General features: G+C 39.4%; 1 protein-coding gene across 1 annotated transcript; it reads right to left on the bottom strand.

Moving 5' to 3' along the window:
• Positions 1–1,738: 1,738 nt before the first annotated feature.
• On the bottom strand, positions 1,739–22,208 carry LOC140751213 (cilia- and flagella-associated protein 91). The gene is made up of 24 exons (XM_073085075.1): positions 22,061–22,208; positions 21,787–21,863; positions 21,289–21,352; positions 19,775–19,907; positions 19,060–19,173; positions 18,574–18,674; positions 18,014–18,080; positions 17,282–17,402; positions 16,653–16,821; positions 15,073–15,270; positions 14,279–14,452; positions 13,166–13,350; positions 12,547–12,693; positions 11,577–11,706; positions 10,605–10,696; positions 10,116–10,252; positions 9,060–9,223; positions 7,738–7,857; positions 6,768–6,854; positions 5,680–5,796; positions 4,728–4,850; positions 3,354–3,476; positions 2,855–2,962; positions 1,739–1,821 (listed from the first exon to the last, which is right to left on the bottom strand). The coding sequence occupies exons 1-24, from the start codon at positions 22,134–22,136 to the stop codon at positions 1,739–1,741; spliced, it is 2,910 nt and encodes a 969-aa protein (XP_072941176.1). The 5' UTR covers positions 22,137–22,208.
• Between the last annotated feature and the right edge of the window lie 244 nt (positions 22,209–22,452).

A 22,452-nucleotide genomic window follows, 5' to 3' on the forward strand; every position in this document is an offset into this window, starting at 1 on the left:
AATAAAAATGGGAGAGAAGGTTTTCCTTTATATCTGGACAAGAAATAACTATTTTTAATATACGAATGTTTGACATGACCACGATCCATGTAACTGGGTTGAAATATCAATAATAATGAAATAAAACAGTGGTTCGTAAATATCTGTTACATAATATTAAAATACCTGAATTCCGCGATAATATTAAAATCAAGAAATAACTATAATAACAAGAATAAAAATAATAATTGTTAAAAAATATGAAACAAGTTTGTTTTTATATAGAACGTTACCAAAGTTATAAATGCAAATACTAACGATATATTAAATAACTGTTATATTTTTCGTTATAACGCTATATTATATTATAACTAAATATAATTATATTATTTCTCTGCTATATTATATTTTAACTGTGATATTTTCTGCCTGTATTTTTATAAATTATTTCTATTGTATTTATAATTTTACTATTTTATTATTTAAATAACTAATAACTACTTGCCGTATAACATAAGTTTGAAATCATTTCCATGTAATTTATTTATTACATAATTATTTACATGATTTACCAAAAATATACCTGTAAGGAATATGTATGTATTATGTAACTATTATAACATAACTAGCTGATAATACCACAAATAATACACATTATATTATATATAGTTCGCGCCAAACTGCTAGTCCGCTCTGAAGTTGTTGCGAGCAGGTGTAGTCATACAATTTGCTATGGCGGCGCGATTCATTTCTACATTCAGAGCGGACTAGCAGTTTTACGAGGACTATACCTATTTCAAAATGTCTGACTAAAGTATGCTCGTAACAACTTCAGAGCGGACTAGCCATTTGGCGCGGACCATACCTATATAAGTCACTTATTTAGGACTTTAGTCGGGACATCGTGATACAGCCACTACGTATATCATTCTATTACAATATATCATAGAATTATAATCGTTAAAATAAATTTGTACTTTAATAAAACAATGTTAGTGAAATAAAAGCAATTTATTATTAAGTTTGTACACGCCTAATACAAGTGAATTGATGTATATAGCTGTGAAATACACGTAAAAGAATTACATGTCATTTAATTTCTCCTACATTTTTGAAATCTTATATATAAAATTCTCGTGTCACAATGTTAGTTACCGTACTCCTCCGAAACGGCATACCGATTTTCACCAAATTTTATATGCATATTCAGTAGGTCTGAGAATCGGCTACTATCTATTTTACATACCCCTAAGTGATAAGGGTTGTTCACCCTTAACATTTTTTTTATTTATATGGTAACAGAACATTTGCCGGGTCAGCTAGTAAATGACAAAATGGGTTGATGATGGCACTTGGTTAGTTAATTTGAAGGTGGTAGAACCCTTTGTGGTTCGTCTCCGACGGCACCACCGCCACACCTATTTCTACCTAATAACAGCAGTGATAGGCGCTGCTGTGTTCTGGTTTGAAGGGTGTGGTAAGGGAGACAGACTTTTCCGAGGCGTTCCAGCTTAGTCCCCAGGTGTAGCGGCGCATCTGTGGCCGACCTCAGGTGGGAATATCTAATCATATCTGGGGTTGATTAAGATGTCCATGGGCGGCAGTCATCAGGTGGACTGTATGCTCGTCTGCTACTCCTATATTATATAAAAAATGATAATAAAGGATTGGAGTTTGCAGCAATTGCGTGTAGATGCACCATTAGAATTATTATTTAAGAAAGAATAATATGTATGTATTATTATTATTATTATTTAAATTATTTCTCTTCCTGCTCCTCAACTATGGTTGAGCCTTCAGTGGTACCTGCTTCAGTCATATCGTCTGTATAAAATGGACTACCTGAAATTAAATAACAGAAAATTATTTAAAATAATTAAGAAATTTAACAAGTTAAGAATATTTCGGTCCTCCCAATAAAGCTTTTCAATGATATGGTAAACAAATAATGGAATATAAAAATCTAAATAAGAATGACCTACCTACCTACACCAAACGAACCAACACCAAAAATAACCTAACAATATACATTTAAAGCAGATCAAATCAGTGATAGCCTAGTGGTTAAGAAATTCGGCCTCTCTATCGAGGAGTCCCAGGTTCAAATCCCAGGCACGCCCCTCTGATTTTTCGATGTGTGTATTAGAAATTAATTATCACTTGCTTAAACGGTGAAGGAAAACATCGCGAGGAAACCTGCATACCTGAGAAAAAAAATCTCAAAGGTATGTGAAGTCTACCAATACGCACTTGTCCAGCGCGGTGGACTATGGCCTAATCCTTCTCATTCTGAGAGGAGACCCGTGCCCAGCAGTGGGACAGTAATGGGTTGATGATGATGATGATACATTTCAAAAACGGGTATCAAAAATTGTAAGGTTTAATGTACACCTACAACAATTTTCAAATGTGTAATTTAAAAAAAAAATGAAATTTGTAAAGCCTAATTTTGCGATGTAGAAGAAATACAAAGTATTTCATGATGGGGTTCGATTCCTGGCCAAACAGACATCTGAATGACGAATTAATTTTCTATTTCTGGGTCCGGGTGTTTGTGTATTCGTCTGTGAGTGTGTGTCCATGGCACCCACAGGGAATCGTGTAGAAAGCGTCTTAAGTATGTAATTGAAGGTGGTAGAACTCTGAGGTTCGACTTCGGCAGCACCACCGCCACGCCTGTTTCTGCCTCACAACAGCAGCGTTAAGCGCTTGATAGGAGAGTCATACTTTTTTGTTTCATGTAGCGGCGCAGCTGTGACCGACCTCAGGTAGGAATATCTAATCCTTGTATTCGTTTGTGTGTGTTCATGACACCCATAGGGAAGCTTAGTGAGTGGGTGAGTGTAGAAAGTGTTTAAAGTATATATCTCCATACCAGAATCAATATAAGACGGGCTGGAGTCACATTTGCACCGCCTCATCTCCTCCAGGGTCCTCAGTTCTGACGGCAGCAGCTTCATCTTCTCCTTGGAGTCTTTCGGTTCTTTACAAACACACATATTAGCTTAGCTTTTTATCATAATTAAAATTTATGTAAAGCGTTTATTGTTGAATTTTTATTAAAATGAGTAAAATGGAATGAGGGAGTCTTAACATAATATTTTATCGAAAGCTCACGATTGTTTTATTAATTTGATTACTCTCGTTACGTGTTTGCTCAAGCACGTGCTCCAAGCTGACTTGTAAAGTAAAAAAAAGAAACAATTTACATTTATTCAGGGATTTAATGTGGAAATAATAAATCTAACCTTAGACTTACGGTAAAGAAGACAAAATTACTCTTAACTGCTGTTCGAGAATTAATATTAACTAACATGAGAAGTCATAATTCATACTAATAATCAACCAATACGATAGCCTGAATTTAAGCTTACCAACAACGAACTGCACTTTCCCGGTAGTTTCAGCTTCCTCCTCACACTTACAAGTGGTGTCGGCGAGTGCGGCCGCCGCCTCGTCTGCTCGACGCCTTATCTCCGACGGCAACTCCGCGGGACCTGATCATATATTAAACTAGCTGACCCGACAAAAATTGTACCGCCTCAAAATCTATTTATAAAATATATTTCATATAAAATATACCCTATGTTACTCGTAGATAATGTAACTTTCGAATGGTGAAAGAATTTTTAAAATCGGTCCAGTAGTTTTTGAGCCTATTCATTACAACCAAACAAACAAACAAAGTGTTCTTCTTTATAATATTAGTGCAGATTATATGAAAGTGACATAACCCATGAGTGACATAACATGTGATTCGACTCCAGTGGCACCACCGCCACACCTAATCCTGCCTCATAACAGCAGTGTTAAGCGCTGCTGTGTTCCGGTTTCAAACCCTATTAAATTAAATAAACACAAATGTATACAGATAACTTTACCAAGTGCTCCTATAAGCGTTAAATTTCAAAATACTAGATAAATGCATACATTTTCATAACTACAAAAACGTTTAGATTTCAGCCTAAAAGTGATAAATTATTATAAGGTCGTCTTGTTTTCTTGTAATTTACTTTTGACCATTATAACGAAACTATTTAACTTTTATTAAAAAAAAAATTTTCAAACTATGTCAAAAAAATATTTTTACAAAACATCGAAAGCGTGATTCAGAATGGGAACATAAGGCGCCATCTGTTGACGATTTGCATAAAGTAGTCATAATAGTACATTACAATACGAGGACGAAAAATTTTTTTCTGACAAGTGTGAGTCCTCGCCTGCGGCTCGGCCTGCAATCACACGAGTCAGAAAAACATTTTTCGTCCGCGTGTTGTATAAAATTTTATATTACGGGGTCGGAAATGGGGGTTTATGGCACGCGAAGCGTGCGTAAAACGTCCATTTACGCACGCCGTGATATAAATTATATTAATGTCTATATAACCTATGATAGATTCCTGAAACTTGGTATCTCAATGGAAGAGTCCGAGGTTCGAATCCCAGGCATGCACCTTTTATTTTTCAAAGATATTAGAGATCAAAATTAACTATCACGCGCTATAACGGTAAAGGAAAATAATAACAAAAACACGTCTGAGAGTTCTTTATAAAACAAACAGTTCTCAAAGACGTCTGAAGTCTACCAATATGCACTTGTCCAGCGCGGCAGACTATGGCCTAAGCCTTCTCATTCTGAGAGGAGACCCGTGCCCAGCAGTGGGACAGTAATGGGTTGATGATGATGATGAACTTTAAACTTATTACCTATATGTTACATTGGAGATCACAAATAAGTAACTACTTACATCTATCTGTTCTTTCGAAGGGCTCCGTCCTTTCCAGGGCATCCGTGATGACGCGTCTCATGTAGTGCCGGTAATCAGCTTTCATCACTGGCAGTTGTTTCTCGCCGGTGGCGATTGCGATCGCTGGCGAACAAATAATTTTCATTAGCATTTTTTTTTATAATGTAGAAGTAGCAGACGAGCATGCAGTCCACCTGATGGTAAGTGGCTACTGCCGCCCATGGACATTTGTAATCAACCGCAGATGGGATTAGATATTCCTACCTGAGGTCGGCCACAGATGCGCCGCTACTCCTGAGGACTAAGCTGGAACGCCTCGAAAAAGTCTGTCTCCCTTACCACACCCTTCAAACCGGAACACAGCAGCGCCTTACACTGCTGTTATTAGAATTTAGCATTATAAAATTACTTAGTTACTTAAGTACACGATTTTTTTATAATAGGTATAGGTTTAGTAGGCGAGCATGCAGTCTACCTGATGGTAAGTGGCTACTGTCGCTCAAAGACGTCTGTAATCAATCCTAGATACGTTAAGATTCCTACTTAAAAGTCGTCCACCCCTTGAGGACTAAGCTGAAACGCCTTGTATATGAATGTTATCTCCGTTAGCATACCTTTCAGCCTAGAACACAGCAGCGTTCAACACTGTGACATACACAACAAGTGTGACAGTGAAATTCGCTCGGGGACTTAAAAATTCCGCTCGACACACAAGGGGACAATTTTTTTTGGAAAATTTTTGAGACATCATTTTCTTAAATTAACCTAAGACTTAGTAGCCGAAGAAATTAAAAAAATACTCATGAAGCTGTAAACATATATTTTCTTAAACTAACCTAATACTTAGAAGCCGAGGAAAAAAAACTCATGAATCTGACATAATAAAAGTAGGTATTTAAGACTGTTTTCGCGACATACACGGAGGAGTTTGTCAGAACATTATTTATAATACCTTCATTGATAATGTCTTTCACGTCAAGATTTAGCTCAGTTTGTTCTCGCAATGTCTCTCCATACTCCCTGTATACATCTTGTAGCTCTCCACGACGACCTCTAGACTCCACCACCACTATATTAAAACATATTAAAATTTTAATAATTATTTAATTTGTTTTTTAGTTGTTTTAGGGTTCCATACCCAGAGGCTAAGAACGGAACCCTATTTTAGTCCGCGTGAAACTGCTAGTCCACTCTGAATATAGACATGAATCGCGTCGCCATAGCAAATTGTATGACTACACCTGCTAGCAACAACTTCAGAGCGGATTAGCAGTTTGGTGCGGACTAGACTCAGCTTTCAGTGTCTGATATTATGTGCGTCTGTCCGTCTGACACAAGGCTCTATCTCTTGCACCGTAACAGATAGATACCATAATAGATAGATAGACACTTATTGTTTCCATAGTATGCAATTGTAAAACATTGTTGTGGCTATTACAACAAGATTGAAAGAAAAACTTGAAACTAATAAAAATAAAGGAAAGCTTGAAAATGAATACGGTGGTCACCATACAAGCAATCGGTATCTCCGCCCTTTTGATGTGAAACATCTATAGCCGCACGTAAAACCGATTTCTGGCGTGGCGACGCATGCCGTGGCGACACGTCGCCACGCTATACGATGGTATATATATACAGTCTATATGCAGTAGTGTGTACTGTGTACGGTGTGGCGACGCGTCGCCATGCGCAATCGACTGTGCGATTCTCTCCCACTCGATCTGGCGTTAAGCCATCTTTCTCGCTACACTGAGCTCGAATACCTATAGTGTATACTCCGTAGTGTACACAGTGTTGTTTACTTACAGTAAACATAACCTGTGTTTTTTATTTTATCATTATGACATATTTAGTTCCTATCACAATATGTTCTTTTCTGCATATTACTTTTACAAAATAATGTCGATGTTTCACATCTGCCAGGCGTCCCGTGACGGCTCACATTTTTTTTTTTAAAAAGCTATAGTTATGACCATAAGAAGACTGCAAATTATACTAATATTATAATAAGTTTCAGAAAGCCTGAAGATGAGAACTTACCATCTTCTAACAAATCGTTGAGCATGCATCTAATTTCGTGTTCTGGAGGATAGCGTTCTTCCAATGTCTTCTCTTCTGCTGGACGACCTGAGAACATTTATTAAAATATATTTTAAAATGGAATTATTGTCATTCGATTTCTGTCTCTCAGTAAGATTACCCATGCAATGTTCCTGGACAATCGACTTGGGCATTATTTTCCAAAATTCAAGTGATACTTGATGATTTTATTGTTACTTACTAAACAAAGAAAAAAGGAAGCTTTTCTCCAACCATATTCGAGGCAGACTTTAAAAAGCTGATTTTATAAAATTTTCGGCCTTGCCGGTTTCCTTAAAAAAATATTTCACTGTTAGTGCATGTATCTACTATTTAAATCCTTACTTAATATTATAAATCCGAAAGTAACTCTGTCTGTCTGTCTGGTTGTCTCTTCTTCACGCCCAAACCACTGAACCGATTTTAATGAAATTTTGTACAAAGATATTCCGAGACCCGAGAAAGGACCGAGATAGTTTTTATCCCGGAAATCCCACGGGAACTAGGGATAGCGATCTAAGATCGATTAATCGGAGAATCTATCTTTTAGACCCAAAACATCGCTTATTTTAATCGATATTAGTTAGGATTGAATTGTAAACTATGCATTTCATCAAGTGACGATCTATAGCAAAGATGAAGGTATGAATTTTCAGTTTTGTGTATGTTAGTATGTTATATTATTTTCTTTTAAACGCGGGCGAAGGCGCGGGCAAAAACTAGTAGATTCTAAACATTCGAAAAATTAAAGCATGCCTAGGATTCGAATATAAGACTTCCAGGAAATCTTTAAGTATGCTGTCACGACAGCCCATCTCCTCAATTTAAATCCTTAATTGCCTACGACATCAATAGTAAGAGCCCCCCATTTTTTCCATTAAACTATTCATCATTAAACAATTTATACATATACTCCATATCCTACACTTACTCCGGGTGTGTCTCCAGCGTGGGTCGTCCCTGGAGTCAGTCTCCACGGGCCTCATGTCAACGGGACACGTGCCACAGCGACACGTGTCGCCCAGCTGCCTCCCGCACCGGGTACACGTGTCTGTATGCATAAACGACGGAACACATCATATAAATGTGAATAAAATAAGTATGTGAGATCAAGAGGTTTTATGTGATCATTATCCACAGAGTCTGATGTATAATATTGTCTTAAAGTTTCAGAGCCAATTATATGTGATGAAGGGTGGTTGTCTATTTGTCTAAAGTAACAGTTTATTGCTTTTCACATATACTTATTGATTAGAAGGTAGCAAAAAAAAATCTTAGTGGTTTTACTGTGCTGACACCAGTTCCACAACTGTTTCTGCTATTATTCATAACAACTTATAGGTTACTGAGTTCTGGTATGATAGATATAGGCAATGCCAGTGGAGATATTGAATTTTCTGTTGTCTTTTTTCTCATATTCCCTCTGCCTCTCTCCATTCCTTTCTTTCTTATTTTATCTTCACTTCTGTATTTCTCTTTATCTCTCTCTGTTTCTATCCTTATTTTATCCTTTTCCTTTCTCTCTCTCTCTCTTTCCACACGTCCTCTTCGTCAACTACACCCCCACATGGCCAATACATACCAGGTTCCCGTCCCCGCAGCAGCTGCAGCAGCGGGCAGCAGTCACTGCAGCGGCTGCAGCGCACACTCACCGGGCGCCCGTCCCCGCAGTAGTTGCAGCCACATTTTTATCTCTCTTTCTTTCGTTTTTTCTTATTGTTTCTTTTTTGCTGTTTTTTTTCTTCACACACTTATTATCCACCAGTTCCCCACTCACCCCGCAGCAGCTGCAGCCACATTTTGATCTGTCTTTCTTTTGTTTTTCCTTATTGATGTGAAACCGATTTCTGGCGACGCATGCCGTGGCGTCGTCGCGTCGCCACGCTATACGATGGTATATATATACAGTCTATATGCAGTAGTGTGTACGGTGTGGCGACGCGTCGCCATGCGCAAGAATTAAGTAGTCACGATTTGAAATAAATTCGTAAATTTTTGTATTTAATGAAAATAAATGTTTATTTAATAAATAGTCATCGTTATCTGGAAAAAAATCGTAATATTTTATTTTATCATTATGACATATTTAGTTCCTATCACAACATGTTCTTTTCTGCATATTACTTTTACAAAATAATGTCGATGTTTCACATCTGCCAGGCGTCCCGTGACGGCTCACATTTTTTGTTTCCTTTTTGCTGTTATTTTCTTCACACACTTATTATCCACCAGTTCCCCCCAACTACCACTAACCAGGTTCCCGTTCCCGCAGCAGCTGCAGCAGCGGCGCGGCGGCGGCGCGCAGGCGGGCGGCCTGCAGCGCGGCGAGCCGGCGCCGCGCGCCCGCCGCCTGCGCCTCCGGCAACAGGAACTGCTGCACCAGCTCCGCTACCACCTCGTGCTGCTCGGCAGTTGAGCTGCAACGTACAACAAGGTAGTCTCGGGCGTAATAGTTCCCAAATGAGATCACCCAATCTATTATAGTTTGCGGCTCCTAAACGAACTAGTTTGCTCTTTTACCGAACAGTTAGGAACTGAAGAACAGATTAACTAAAAGAGCAAAAGATCTGCCTTTTTTTAACCAATTTGTAGATTTTAATTTTGTAGATTATGTGACAAAATTAAGGAATGCATGCACTATAATGTTTGAGCGCTAAAATAGGATAAACCTATTGATTTATATAAAATATGACAAAATTAGTTCGGTTAGGAGCTAACGAACTATGGAGCGAGAAGTCAGGGATCTAGTTCGCGCAGTTCATCTGTGGGAGTGCTCTTCCTAATTAATACATAGTTCGTTCGCGAACTACACAAGACTACAACAAGAGCGTTTTTAAATGAGTCTTTGACGAAGTCTTTGAATATTTTCAATAAAAATGACATGTAGTAATTTAATACGACTTAACGTTACGACTTAATGTACCAAATATTGGCAAATAATCACAATTAATTAATCACAAAAAGAGATCAAAAATACTTTTGATGATAACAATTTTCTACATTTTTTTTTTTTTATAATATAAGAGTAGCAGACGAGCATGCAGTCCACCTGATGGTAAGTGGCTACTGCCGCCCATGGACATCTGTAATCAACCCCAGATAGGATTAGATATTCCTGAGGTCAGCCACAGATGCGCCGCTACCCCTGAGAACTAAGCTGGAACGCCTCGGAAAAGTCTGTCTCCCTTACCACACCCTTCAAACCGGAACACAGCAGTGCCTAACTCTGCTGTTATTAGGTAGAAATAGGTGCGGCGGTGGTGCCGCCGGAGTCGAACCACAAAGGGTTCTACCACCTTCAAAACTCACACATCAGGCAAAGCGTCAATCCTATCAGCTTCGAGCTTCGCCCTGGCCACCGCTTGCTCTTCCGCAGCCAACTCCACACCCTCCGTGATTATCTCCTGGAGGTACGCCTCTACCGTCTCCTGGGTCACTCCCAACACCTGGATGGATGTGTATTGGTCATTTTTTAATTGATTGAAGGCAAATCGTGTAGTTGATTTATGAGCTTTTGTGATTATGTGACCAAATAAGCAAGAAAGGTCTGCTACAACACGAACTTGAAGAAAGGGACTTGTATTAACTTCATGCGCACACACACATGCGTGAACACTTACCATCAGATAAACTCGATGCTCTTCTGCTATGCCAATATTATGAAAAAACTTAGATTTACATATCCTACGGCGGCAATGGCCACTTACCATTAGACGGATTGCATGCTCGTTAACTATTTCCATCTTATAAAAAGAAGGAAAGAAGTAAGGAAGAAAGAATTTATTTCTACGAACAGACCTGCTTGAACATCTCATCGTGTTCTCGTCTGCGACGCTCCTCCTTCTGTCTCCTGCCCGCCTCGGCTGCTTCGCGCATCGACTTCTCTCGCACTATCAACAAAAATATAGATGTACTTTCGAAAAATCTATGAAACATCTTTCCACTAAAAGAAATATTTAAGCATCTTATCATACTTGTCTTGTTTGCGAAAATTTGTGAGAATAGGTGAACGGATGTTTAGCTTGTTATATTCCGCGCCACACTGCAAGTCCGCTCTGTAGTTGTTGCGAGCAGGTGTAGTCATACAATTTGCTATAGCGACGCGATTCATTTCTGTATTCAGAGCGGACTAGCAGGTTTACGCGGACTATACTAGATAGATACGTAAAAATAGCTCAACGGATATTAAATTTGGCATAGAGATAGTTTATGTCCTGGAGCAACATATAAAATAACCATTCACAACGAAAACGAGCCTCACGTGAAGTGAGAGACTCTTTGCTTTTCTCCACAAAGCTAGTTTGACAAAGGGATATCTCCCGCCGGGCTAGGTCATGCCCGGGGAGCGGCCGTACTCCGACAGTCTCAGTTCGGAGCTTGTATATATGCAAGATGTTTAGAAAACTTCGATAGCGTGATTCAGAATACTCGTGGCGCCATCTCTTGACGAGTAGCGGGAAGTCGCCAAACTAGTATCTGTTTTCGTAAGTGCTGATCTCAGAAACCGCTCAACCATTTTCATTTCAATTTTGAGAATTTTGGGAGGATTGTTCACTGAAATTTAGTAAATTGCTTTAAATTACGCAAAATTTAATCCTCCACAAGAGTAAATAAGATGAAATTTAGCGAATTTTAAAGCAAGCATACTCGCAAAGATTCCAAGATGGTGCCGTTGTTGAAACCTATTTTTTGTGGTACGATGTCTAACTGAACCCGTTAAGCTATTACTTTTACGAAAAGATATGCTTTTAAAGGATACATTAAACTTACACGCAATAAGTATATAAGCATGTTGTCTCCTTTCTTCTTTAAGTCTTCTCAGCTCCTTCTCGAGGAAGTCCAGCGCAGCGGAGACAGCACCTCCGCATAATTCTTCTACTAATGCTGTGATGGCGTCCTCCTGAGTTTGAAATGAAGAATGTTTTGATTGTTGATGAGGTTTTTTTATAATATAGGAGTAGCAGACGAGCATACAGGCCATCTGATGGTAAGTGGCTACTGTCGCCCATGGACATATTTATCAACCCCAGATAGGATAGATCCTAACTCCTAACTGAGATTGGCCACAGAAGCGCCGCTACCCCTGGACTAAGCTGGATCGGTACGGAAAAGTATGTTTTTCTTACCAAACCCTTCAAACCAGAACACAGCAGCGCTTAACATTGCTGTAATGAGGCAGAAATAAGTGTGGTGGTGGTGCCGTCGGAGTCGAACCACAAAGGGTTCTACCACCTTGATTGTTGATGAGATATACGTTTTGTTAAAAGGTTTAAGCACCCACTAACAAGCTATTCACTAACTAACAAATTTCAAGTTTGCAGTAAAAAAGGTCCAAACTAAAAGTGCTAAAATGGCAAATCAATAGGCATTTGCCAAAGCAATGTGGTATAAAATAGACCGAAGTTCGTTTTCCGTTATGTAGCTACTTTAGATCGAACTTTTTCAAGCACGAATCCGTCCATTAATTTATAGACCAATGTCAATAAGTAGCTTTTTTTTTCCATTTTGTAGCACTATTAGCTAGGAGGCTTTCAAGGTTTGTAGTGTGTCGTTCCGGTGTTTACTTCTGTTTGAGATGGCATCGATTGAAGACGATGACGCGCGAAATAATTGATTTTTGGTCTTGCGCCGTTCGCCTGTGCGGTTCAAAAAACTGCACAGGTCTATTCCCACACACAGTCCAGTGTAAGTGCGCAGTTTGCAAACCTGAAATCCATTAGTTATGTAAAACATCACGTACCTTCTGTTCGGCTTCAGTCTTCACAGCGTGGTAGTCTCTAGCACGAGCTTCTTCCCGGGCGATGCGCACTTGATCCTCCTTCTGCAGACCGTGGGTCGTCTTGAGTTCCTCTGTAAGCTCTGATGCCCTGGTACGGCCTTCGAACATCTGTGGAATTGAAATAAATTATGTCCTTAAGTCATCGACCAGTCATAACCTTAGAGTCATCGTTGGAACACTTCTAGAAAACCCTAATAAAAATCTAAATCCATTTACAAGTTAAAATTTCTGAAATAAAATCGAAATAGAAGAATTTAGATCAATTTCAAAACAGCAATCTTCTCTTGGCACATCGATATTAGGAATAATATAGAACTTTTCAGAATTTGACTAAGTAAGTATCTAAGCTATTCTTTTAGCTGTTTGAGGGTGTAGAAAGGCATACATAAATATATAGGTTTAAAGGTTTCCTTAATTAATTCAGATGGGATAAGATGGTATCTGGCCGATAGCACATGTCTATAGGTACAGTGACCACTTCCAACAGTGCCTTGGCAGTAAAATTTTACTGTTTTTATTCTCTTTGAGTAAAAAACAAAGAAATCATAAACAGTAGATATATCAGTAGCAAATTCCTTACCAGATTCTGCACAGCTCTACCCCTGATAATCTTCTGTATGTTCAGCGCAGCCTGATGCTTCATCTCCTCATCATCAGGAACAGATTCCACCTCGGGCGTGGTCGGTCGTGGTGTCTCCAGCAGTTTCCGGGGCTTGAGGACGTGGAGCGGTCCAGCTGTGGTGGATGCTGCGCCTAGACGAGCCTCTGGAAGGTGTGGAGTTGAATTAAAGAGGTATGCAATGTAATTACGGTTAGGATATCTCCTAAAGAGTGAGTGAAAAGTGAAGGGTTTTAAAGAAGTGTAATTAAAAAGTGACTCAAGTAAGTAAATTATTGGCCAAGTGCAAGTCGAGCTCGCACACGGCGGGTTCCGTACCACCAAAATATTCATTTTTTTTATTTTTTTGTTATAGCAGCCACTGAAGTAAATATATTGTGAAAGTTTGAACTGTCTACCTATCATGGCTCAATGCGGGTACGGAATTGGCTACGGAACCCTACAAAGTATAAATTAACATTAGTTACAGATGTTTAGTGTTCCGAACAAAATATTGATAAAATCATTTTGTTAGTTTGGACGGCAGTTTTGTAGGGCGGCTAAATTAAGTAAATTATAGTTTTTCGTATTTTTTATTAGTATTTACTAATCCCAGTTGTAAGATCTTTTTCGTCAACCTATTTGCCAAACGATAAAATCAACTTCCACTCTCAGTCAGAACTTTGCTTTTAAGGGGCGGCAAAATTTCATAAATAATACGATCGTTTTTTGTCAACTTACTTGAGTCAGTTTGTTCTTACAAAGATTTTTTTCTTTTGTTTTTTCCTATCTCCTTTTGCCTACCCAGATTTCGGTTTCGATACTTAGAGATCACTTATTCAACTTCCCCCAGGCAGCATGGACCCACCCTACGTTTCTCTTTAGAAGAACCAATTCTTCTTATCCATAGCGAAAAAAATTCCGAAGTCACTTTTTTCAGCGAAACATCACTATTTTTTTTTAATATTTAACCTAACGATAAGACAGACGGGCTACCTGTTGTAAAGCAGTTATCGTCGCCTATGGACATTTGCTACACCAGAGGAGTGGCCAATGCATCGCCGGCTTTAAATTACTCGTATGAACAAGACTCACTCTTCAGATCATTATGCAGACTCTCAAGGAAGTGCTCGCTCCACTTAGTCTCTCTCTCACACAGCTGCGTGGTGTCCAATGGTTTATGGTGTCCTGAACATGTTCGTTTCAGGTTCTGACCGCACTGCTCCAGCCAGGCTGGTGGTGCTGCGACCTGCTCGTGGTCTTCTAGAACTGGAAAGAAGAGATCATGAAGGGTAAGATCAGAAACGCTTTAAGTATGATAGAGTACTTCTGTCCTTGACTTCAGATGGTCTAAAGTCGATGGATGTTAAAGACAGAAAAGTTTAAATTAAGTTTAACTTGAAGTTAAGTTTTGGTTAACTTCGAGGTCAACTTAAATTGTTAAGTTTGAGCTAAACTTAAACAGTTAAAGTTAAGTTAAGTACATACATGTATAACGTTAACGTTAAAGTTAGGTTTAAGTAAAGTTTAAGTACTTAAGTTTAAATTAAGTTTCAGTTGCAATCAAGTTTAATTAATTTTTATGTCAAAGACAGTAGATCCCTCAGTAATTTATCTCCATTAACGAAATAGCATCAACGCTAGAAACAGCTGTTATGAAGCAAAAATTGATGTGTCAGGAACTACTTACTTATGTATATTTAAGTACTTACTTTATTTATTTGCAGTTGTTACAAATGTCTATTTGTTGCAGATTGACTACTTACCATCAGGCCAGCCTCGATTACTACTTCAAGGTCAGTAAAAAAAACAATGATTTTACGTAGGTATTCTATACAATAGCTTTGTCACTGGCCAAATTATTATACCACTGAAAAAAGGCAACTAACGCAACAACGACGGATCATAGGTGATCTCCCCATGCCTCCTCCTCGCCTGGTAACCATTCCTCGCAGCTGCTGCATGTACATTGGAGGTGGGATCGTGAGCAGCGAGGGTTACAGAGCCTCCTCCCCTGGACGCTCTCATGCTCTGCACCAACCCAGCGCGACCCCCGCTGCCGTGGAGAGCTGTTAGCTTGCGGAGCTCTGTAAATATTGGTCTTAGAATACAATATGTTTACATATTGACGACGTGGCCGCGTGGCCGAGCGGTCACCATACCGGTCTGACGCGCAAAGGGTTCCGGGTTCGATCCCCGGCCAGACAGATATCTGAATGATGAATTTAGATATCTGTTCTGGGTCTGGGTGTTTGTGTATTGGTCTTTGTGTGTGTCCATGGCAGCCACGTTACAGGGAATCCTAGTGTCGGGCTGTGAGTGTAGATAGCTTTTATGTCATGTTTATATTGTGGATGTAGTATCTCCCCATTTTTAGGGCAAAAAGTGATCTAAAAAGGAACTGAGTCCTAAGTATTACAGACAAGTATAAAATTATGGGATATAAGTATGATAGCCAATGGTTTTGATGGTTGAGAATACCAAAAAGTCGTAAATCGACGACCAAAGGTCGCCATGACCACGATTCTTACAATTGGGACAAAATATCTTTTTCTTCTTTTAGGTTCTCTACAGCAATGAAAGATGTCAGTCAGTTTTATGTATTTCTGTTTTATTTACCGCACAATAAAAGTTTTACGGAACTGTTAATAATCATGCATTCCTGGATTATCCTCAACAAATACTTATTTCTAAGATCAAGCCTTCACTTCTCAGCAACCTCTGTCCCTGGTCTGTCGTATGCGGTGAACCCGCTCGTCCATCTCCAACTTCTTCTTGTCCCACAGCTTCGCCAGCTCCTCTGTCTGCATCCAGTACAGCAACGCTACAAGTGTCCACGCTCACCTCTGTCCCTGGTCTGTCGTATGCGGTGGACCCGCTCGTCCATCTCCCGCTTCTTCTTGTCCCACAGCTTCGCCAGCTCCTCTGTCTGCATCCAGTACAGCAACGCTACAAGTGTTCAAGCTCACCTCTGTCCCTGGTCTGTCGTATGCGGTGGACCCGCTCGTCCATCTCTCGCTTCTTCCTGTCCCACAGCTTCGCCAGCTCCTCTGTCTGCATCCAGTACAGCAACGCTACAAGTGTTCAAGCTCACCTCTGTCCCTGGTCTGTCGTATGCGGTGGACCCGCTCGTCCATCTCTCGCTTCTTCCTGTCCCACAGCTTCGCCAGCTCCTCTGTCTGCATCCAGTACAGCAACGCTACAAGTGTTCAAGCTCACCTCTGTCCCTGGTCTGTCGTATGCGGTGGACCCGCTCGTCCATCTCTCGCTTCTTCCTGTCCCACAGCTTCGCCAGCTCCTCTGTCTGCATCCAGTACAGCAACGCTACAAGTGTTCAAGCTCACCTCTGTCCCTGGTCTGTCGTATGCGGTGGACCCGCTCGTCCATCTCCCGCTTCTTCCTGTCCCACAGCTTCGCCAGCTCCTCTGTCTGCATCCAGTACAGCAACGCTACAAGTGTTCAAGCTCACCTCTGTCCCTGGTCTGTCGTATGCGGTGGACCCGCTCGTCCATCTCCCGCTTCTTCCTGTCCCACAGCTTCGCCAGCTTCCTGCCCGTGCGGCTGGCCTGCTTCTGACGCTCCTCTGTCTGCATCTTGTACAGTAAGGCGAGACGGATGCCTTGGAGCTCGTCGATTTCCTGCAGATAGACATATCTTGGAGATAGGTTTACCAAACGAAGTTAAAATTCCCGTCTTTCTCTCTCTCCGTGCATGTAAAAGGGAGAGAAAGAGACAGGAACATCGTGTACCCCGTGGCCCTTATTTAGTAACGCCAGTTATCTAAAAATGAAAAAACTCAAAGGTGACTGACTGACATAGTGATCTATCAACGCACAGCCCAAACCACTGGACGGATCGAGCTGAAATTTGGCATGCAGGTTAATGTTATGACGTAGGTATCCGCTAAGAAAGGATTTTGATCAATTCTACCCCCAAGGGGATAAAATAGGGGATGAAAATATTACTTCGTAACGCGAGCGACACCGCGGGCAAAAGCTCGTTAAATATTTAGTATTAATTAGTAATAGATGGTAGATTATGATAACGGGTGTAAATCTTTGTATATAACTATGATCGTAGATTGATGTCACAACTCACAGCTTCCCTGAATATCCAGTCCTTAGTCTCCACGTCGCTGATGATGGCATCTCGCTTCTTCATCCAGCGCGGAAATTGAGCGCCCTCCACCACCTCCATCCACGTGCGGGCGTGACGCATCCTGAGTAATTTAAAAGTATAGTCCGCGCCAAACTGCTAGTCCGCTCTGAAGTTGTTGCGAGTAGTCATACAATTTGCTATGTCGACGCGATTCACTTCTGTATTCAGAGCGAACAAGCAGTTTTACGCGGTCTATAACATACAAATTGCTCATACTATGAGAGAGAGAAAAAAATATAACAAAAAATGTCGGTGAGCATAGCCACAGATCATAACTTATTAACAAAGCTCTAAAAAGTCGTTATGTGCTTAATTTGAAGGTCTTCAAAGATGTACATAAGTATTTATGGCGACTTGTTTCGTATAGAAGTAGCAGACGAGCATGCAGTTTACCTGATGGTAAGTGGATGCTACTACCCATGGATATCTATAATCAACCGCAAACAAAATAAGCTTTCTTTTAGAGGTCGGCCACAGATGCGCCGCTACCCCTGAGGACTAAGCTGGGACGCCTCGGATGAGTATGTCTCTCTTACCACACCCTTCAAACCAGAACACAGCAGCGCTTAACACTGCTGTTTTAATAGATATAGGTGTGGCGGTTGTGCCGGCGGAGTCGAACCACAGAGGGTTCTACCACTTTCAAAATATAACTACAGTTACATTGCTTACTTGTTAATGATCTCTGTAGTGTGAAAATCAGCCGGCAAATCTCCCCAGCGGTACGGTTTTCCAGGCCCTAAAAATCAATGCCATATCTTTGTAGTACCACAACTTAGGAGAAGTAAAACTATTGAAAATGTTCTTATGTAAGGAAACATTGTAAGCGTAGCTGGTCCCGGGTTTGATCTCCGGTCAGACATTTCTAAATGATGAATTTAGGTTTCTGTTTCTGGGTCTGGGTGTTTGTGTAATTGTCTCTGTGTGTCCATTGGATCCACGATACAGGAATCCTAGTGGCTGCGAGTGTGGAAGCGTTTTTATTATATACCAGCTGACCCGGCAAACTTTGTACCGCCTCAAAATCTATTTATCAATTATATTTCATATAAAATATAGCCTATGTTACTCGTAGATAATGTAGCTTTCGAATGGTGAAAGGATTTTTAAAATCGGTCCAGTAGTTTTTGAGCCTATTCATTAGAATCAAACAAACAAACAAAGTTTTCCTCTTTATAATATTATTATTAGTGTAGAAGAGCAAAGTACGGTGAAAGGATTTTGAAAAATACCCCATTTCAATTTATCCAAATACAATACTTCAGGTGTTGTCTCGCAGTTCTCGGCTGGTTTAGCATCAGGTTGCCATGGTATCGTCTGCGCTGATGATTCCCTGAAAACAAGTGACGATGTGAACACTCCACTACGTCCTTGATAATGTAGTCGTAGACAAACCAACCCCTTGAAAGTTTTTAAACTGGAAATTTAGGACAAAAATAAGGAAGTTTGGATACTGTTAAAAATAAATCCCAATCAATTCTAAAGATCCCAAGGAATTCCCCGTGAAGCAATTAACATTTTGTTTTCCTGTGCCAATACACAAAAATAGAAATCTAGAAGAGATCTAAACTCATGTAGATTTTGATTAGAGGGAAACTAATCCTGAATAGTCTCTATGGCGAAATGGTCACCATCTTGTTGTGTCAAGCTCGTCAAAAACTTTTGATTAAGTAAGACAGAAACTCGAGTAATTAAAATGTTTACACAACAATGGTTACCTGTATACACTCTGCGTACCACGATTTCTGGGTTTCGTGTGGTCTTGCTGGTATAACGGTGTCGGTGGGTGGAAGTCTGGTGTGCTGCATTTTAGCGCCAGCAATTTCTTCGGGCTGTGAAAAAGAGAAACAATTATATTGATCTTAATTTATGTTTTAGTTTTTAGTTCTAAGTAGTTTCGTTTTAAGAATTTAGTAGCAAACTGCAAATAGTAATGGTGTTTTACTAATTTAGACATTAAAAACAAAGTTCGATCATTTTGGACGTTTGTATTTAACCAAAATGTGTTAAGACAAAATTAAAAACGAGCTGTTCAAATAAAATGAACTCTAGCAAAAAAATGTCAAATGTCTAAGGATTAATTGTTTCATCGTTCCGTTATCCATTCGTTTTGTATCATCGTTCGACCTTCAGGCGAAACACGTTTTATTTCGTATCATTTTTATTTATTTTGATTTAAATATTATTTTGCTACTTCGTCATTTGATCGTTGTATCACTTTTTTGATCGTTCAGCAACGTCTTATGAGACATTTTTTTAATATCCATCATCAGTTGGTTCGATCGTTCATTTTCATCATCATCATCACTTTAATTGACGGATTATTAACGTTTCAGCTGACGCATGTATCGATGTTTTTTTAAAGAATATATTAATCCGACCTCAAAGTTTCAATTTGATCAGAAGTTATTACTTTGTTTGCATAATACTTACGCAGCACTATATTTGAAGCGGTGCTTGCCGCCGAGGTCGGGTGGTGGATGGGCGCGCGTGTCTTCAACGCGACGCAAATATGCGCCGTACGTGCGGTCTACATGCGGTGGTAGTCGACAGTTTGGGTGGTAGACTGGTGGTGAAAAGTAAGACATTGATAAAGAAATCGAGTACTCGTAATTTGAGACTTTGATAAATATAGTCCGCGTAAATCTGCTAGTCCGCTCTGAATATAGAAATGACTCGCGTCAACATAGCAAATTGTATGATTACCTGCTCGCAACAACTTCAGAGCGGACTAGCAGTTTGGCGCGGACTATAACCGAATGACGTTGTAGTACTAAATAGTATAATAGATAGTTATGCTTATTATACGATTTCTAGTGCAACATTCAGTATTCACCCTTCATACAGTTTTCATTCAGTACTTAGTGCGTTTTTACCACGCTTTTATTAGCTTGACCTGTATGTATGTATGTAACGGAATCTATGAACTCGATTTTTACCCACTTTGAACGGTCCGATTAATTTAAAATTTTGAACACTTATCAAGAACCGATGACAATATACGTTTTTAATAATTTTGTCCCATTCTTGTCATCAGAATCGTCAGGATTGATTTTCCTTGTGCGATTTTAGCGTCGTTTTTAGTTTTTAAAGTAAATATAATTGTTTACACTAGCGTCAGTTTGTAAAAAGACGATAAAACTTATAAGATTTTATTGCTATTTTAAGTTTATTTGATATGTAGTATCTTTTGATACAGGGATATTTCTCGCTAAGCTAGCTAATATTCGTAGTGGCCGTGCTCAGGCAGTTTCAGTGCGGAGCGTATATATTAAATGCAATGACAGACTTTTCCGAGGCGTTCCAGCTTAGTCCTCAGGGGTGACGCATCTGTGGCCGACCTCAGGTAGGAATATCTAATCCTATCTGGGGCTGATTACAGATGTCCATGGGCGGCAGTAGCCACTTACCATCAGGTGGATTGCATGCTCGTCTGCTACTCCTATATTATAAAAAAAATATTGAGAAAACTTCGATAGTGCGATTCAGGATTTTGGCAGTAAATGGCCATAATACTATGTATAATATACTAACAACAGGGTAAAACACAATACTTAGTTGATTAACCCTTTTACTTTGAAATAATTTATCTTTTATAAGTATGTACCTACAACTTGAAAAGCAGTGATAGCCTAGTGGTTATAGAACTCGGCCTCTCGATCGAGGGGTCCGAGGTTCAAATCCCAGGTATGCACCTCTCATTTTTCGAAGATATGCGTATTAGAAATTAATTATCACTTGCTCAAAATGGTGAAGGTGAAACATCGTGAGGAAACCTGCATACCTGAGATTTATAAAAAATCTCAAAGGTATGTGAAGTCTACCAATACGCACTTGGCCAGCGCGGTGGGCTATGGCCTAATCCTTCTCATTCTGAGAGGAGACCCGTGCCCAGCAGTGGCACGAAATGAGTTGTTGATGATGTATAACTTAATCAGGATACGTACCAACATGCATCCGAGGATATTTTCTCAGTTCGGAAAACATTGTCTTGTACACCGGTTGTAATACCTATAAGCATTAAAATAGTTTAGTTATTTTATTAGTAATTTCAATGATTTCTATAAAGACTAACTCAAATGCGACTCAAACTTCGTCCCTAACCGAAGCTTTGCGGTATTTATCCACCTCAAATAATTATGACGATTAAAAAGAAAGAATAAAAACTGTGAATCTAATTTGGAGTATCCACATTGTCACAAATTTCGCTACTGGCCAGCGTTTGTGGGGAAATTTATAAAAAATCTAGCGACCCGGCAAACGTTGTGCTACCAAATAAATAAAAAAAATGTTAAGGGTGAACAACCCTTATCACTTAGGGGTCTGAAAAATAGATAGTAGCCGATTCTCAGACCTACTGAATATGCAAAATCGGTAAGGTCGTTTCGGAGGAGAATGGTAACTAACATTGTGACACAAGAATTTTATATATAAGATAATCTTACGACTTGCGCAGACGCCATGGCGGCACGAAACGCCGTTCGCGCATAATCTCGTGCTCCTGACACGATGAACGCCGAATCTGAGATATTATAATTATGTAAAATAAAATAAAACTTATTACCCAGAAGGAAATGCCGACACATTAAGTTGTTGCCAATAAATCGTATATTTCTTCTATACTTGTGAGATAGTAGACCTTTTAAGATAACAATAGCTCTTAATACACGTTGACAAGCCATCAAAGTCAATCTATTTGATATTTTATAGTATTCTTACCGTATAAATAATCGTGTACTCGCATTTTGGACACATTATACGTTCTTGGCGCCTCATATATGGTTTCGCCGCTCATTTTTTAATAAATATGTATTACAATTCGCATTAAATTCATATAAATCGTAATGATACTTTGACAAAATAATATTGATATAACAATGCTGTTGCTAAGTAACTATTTAATGGTTTATTATAGAATTATGACATCTGTTTAGGTTAAGGACACTTTATTATAGAACATTTTTTGTATTTTTAGTAATAGTACAGCTTTAATTTGCAAAAGCTTCAAAAGTTGTGTGGCACTTTTTAGTTTTACAAATGCCAACACTATTTTTCCCACGGGGCGAAAAACATAGAATCCACGACACAAATTTGACAATTGACAGTTCATT

Source organism: Epargyreus clarus, unplaced genomic scaffold (assembly GCF_041222505.1).
Source record: "Epargyreus clarus isolate Ecla_fem2 unplaced genomic scaffold, WU_Ecla_fem_2.2 ptg000022l, whole genome shotgun sequence".
Taxonomy (NCBI): domain Eukaryota; kingdom Metazoa; phylum Arthropoda; class Insecta; order Lepidoptera; family Hesperiidae; genus Epargyreus; species Epargyreus clarus.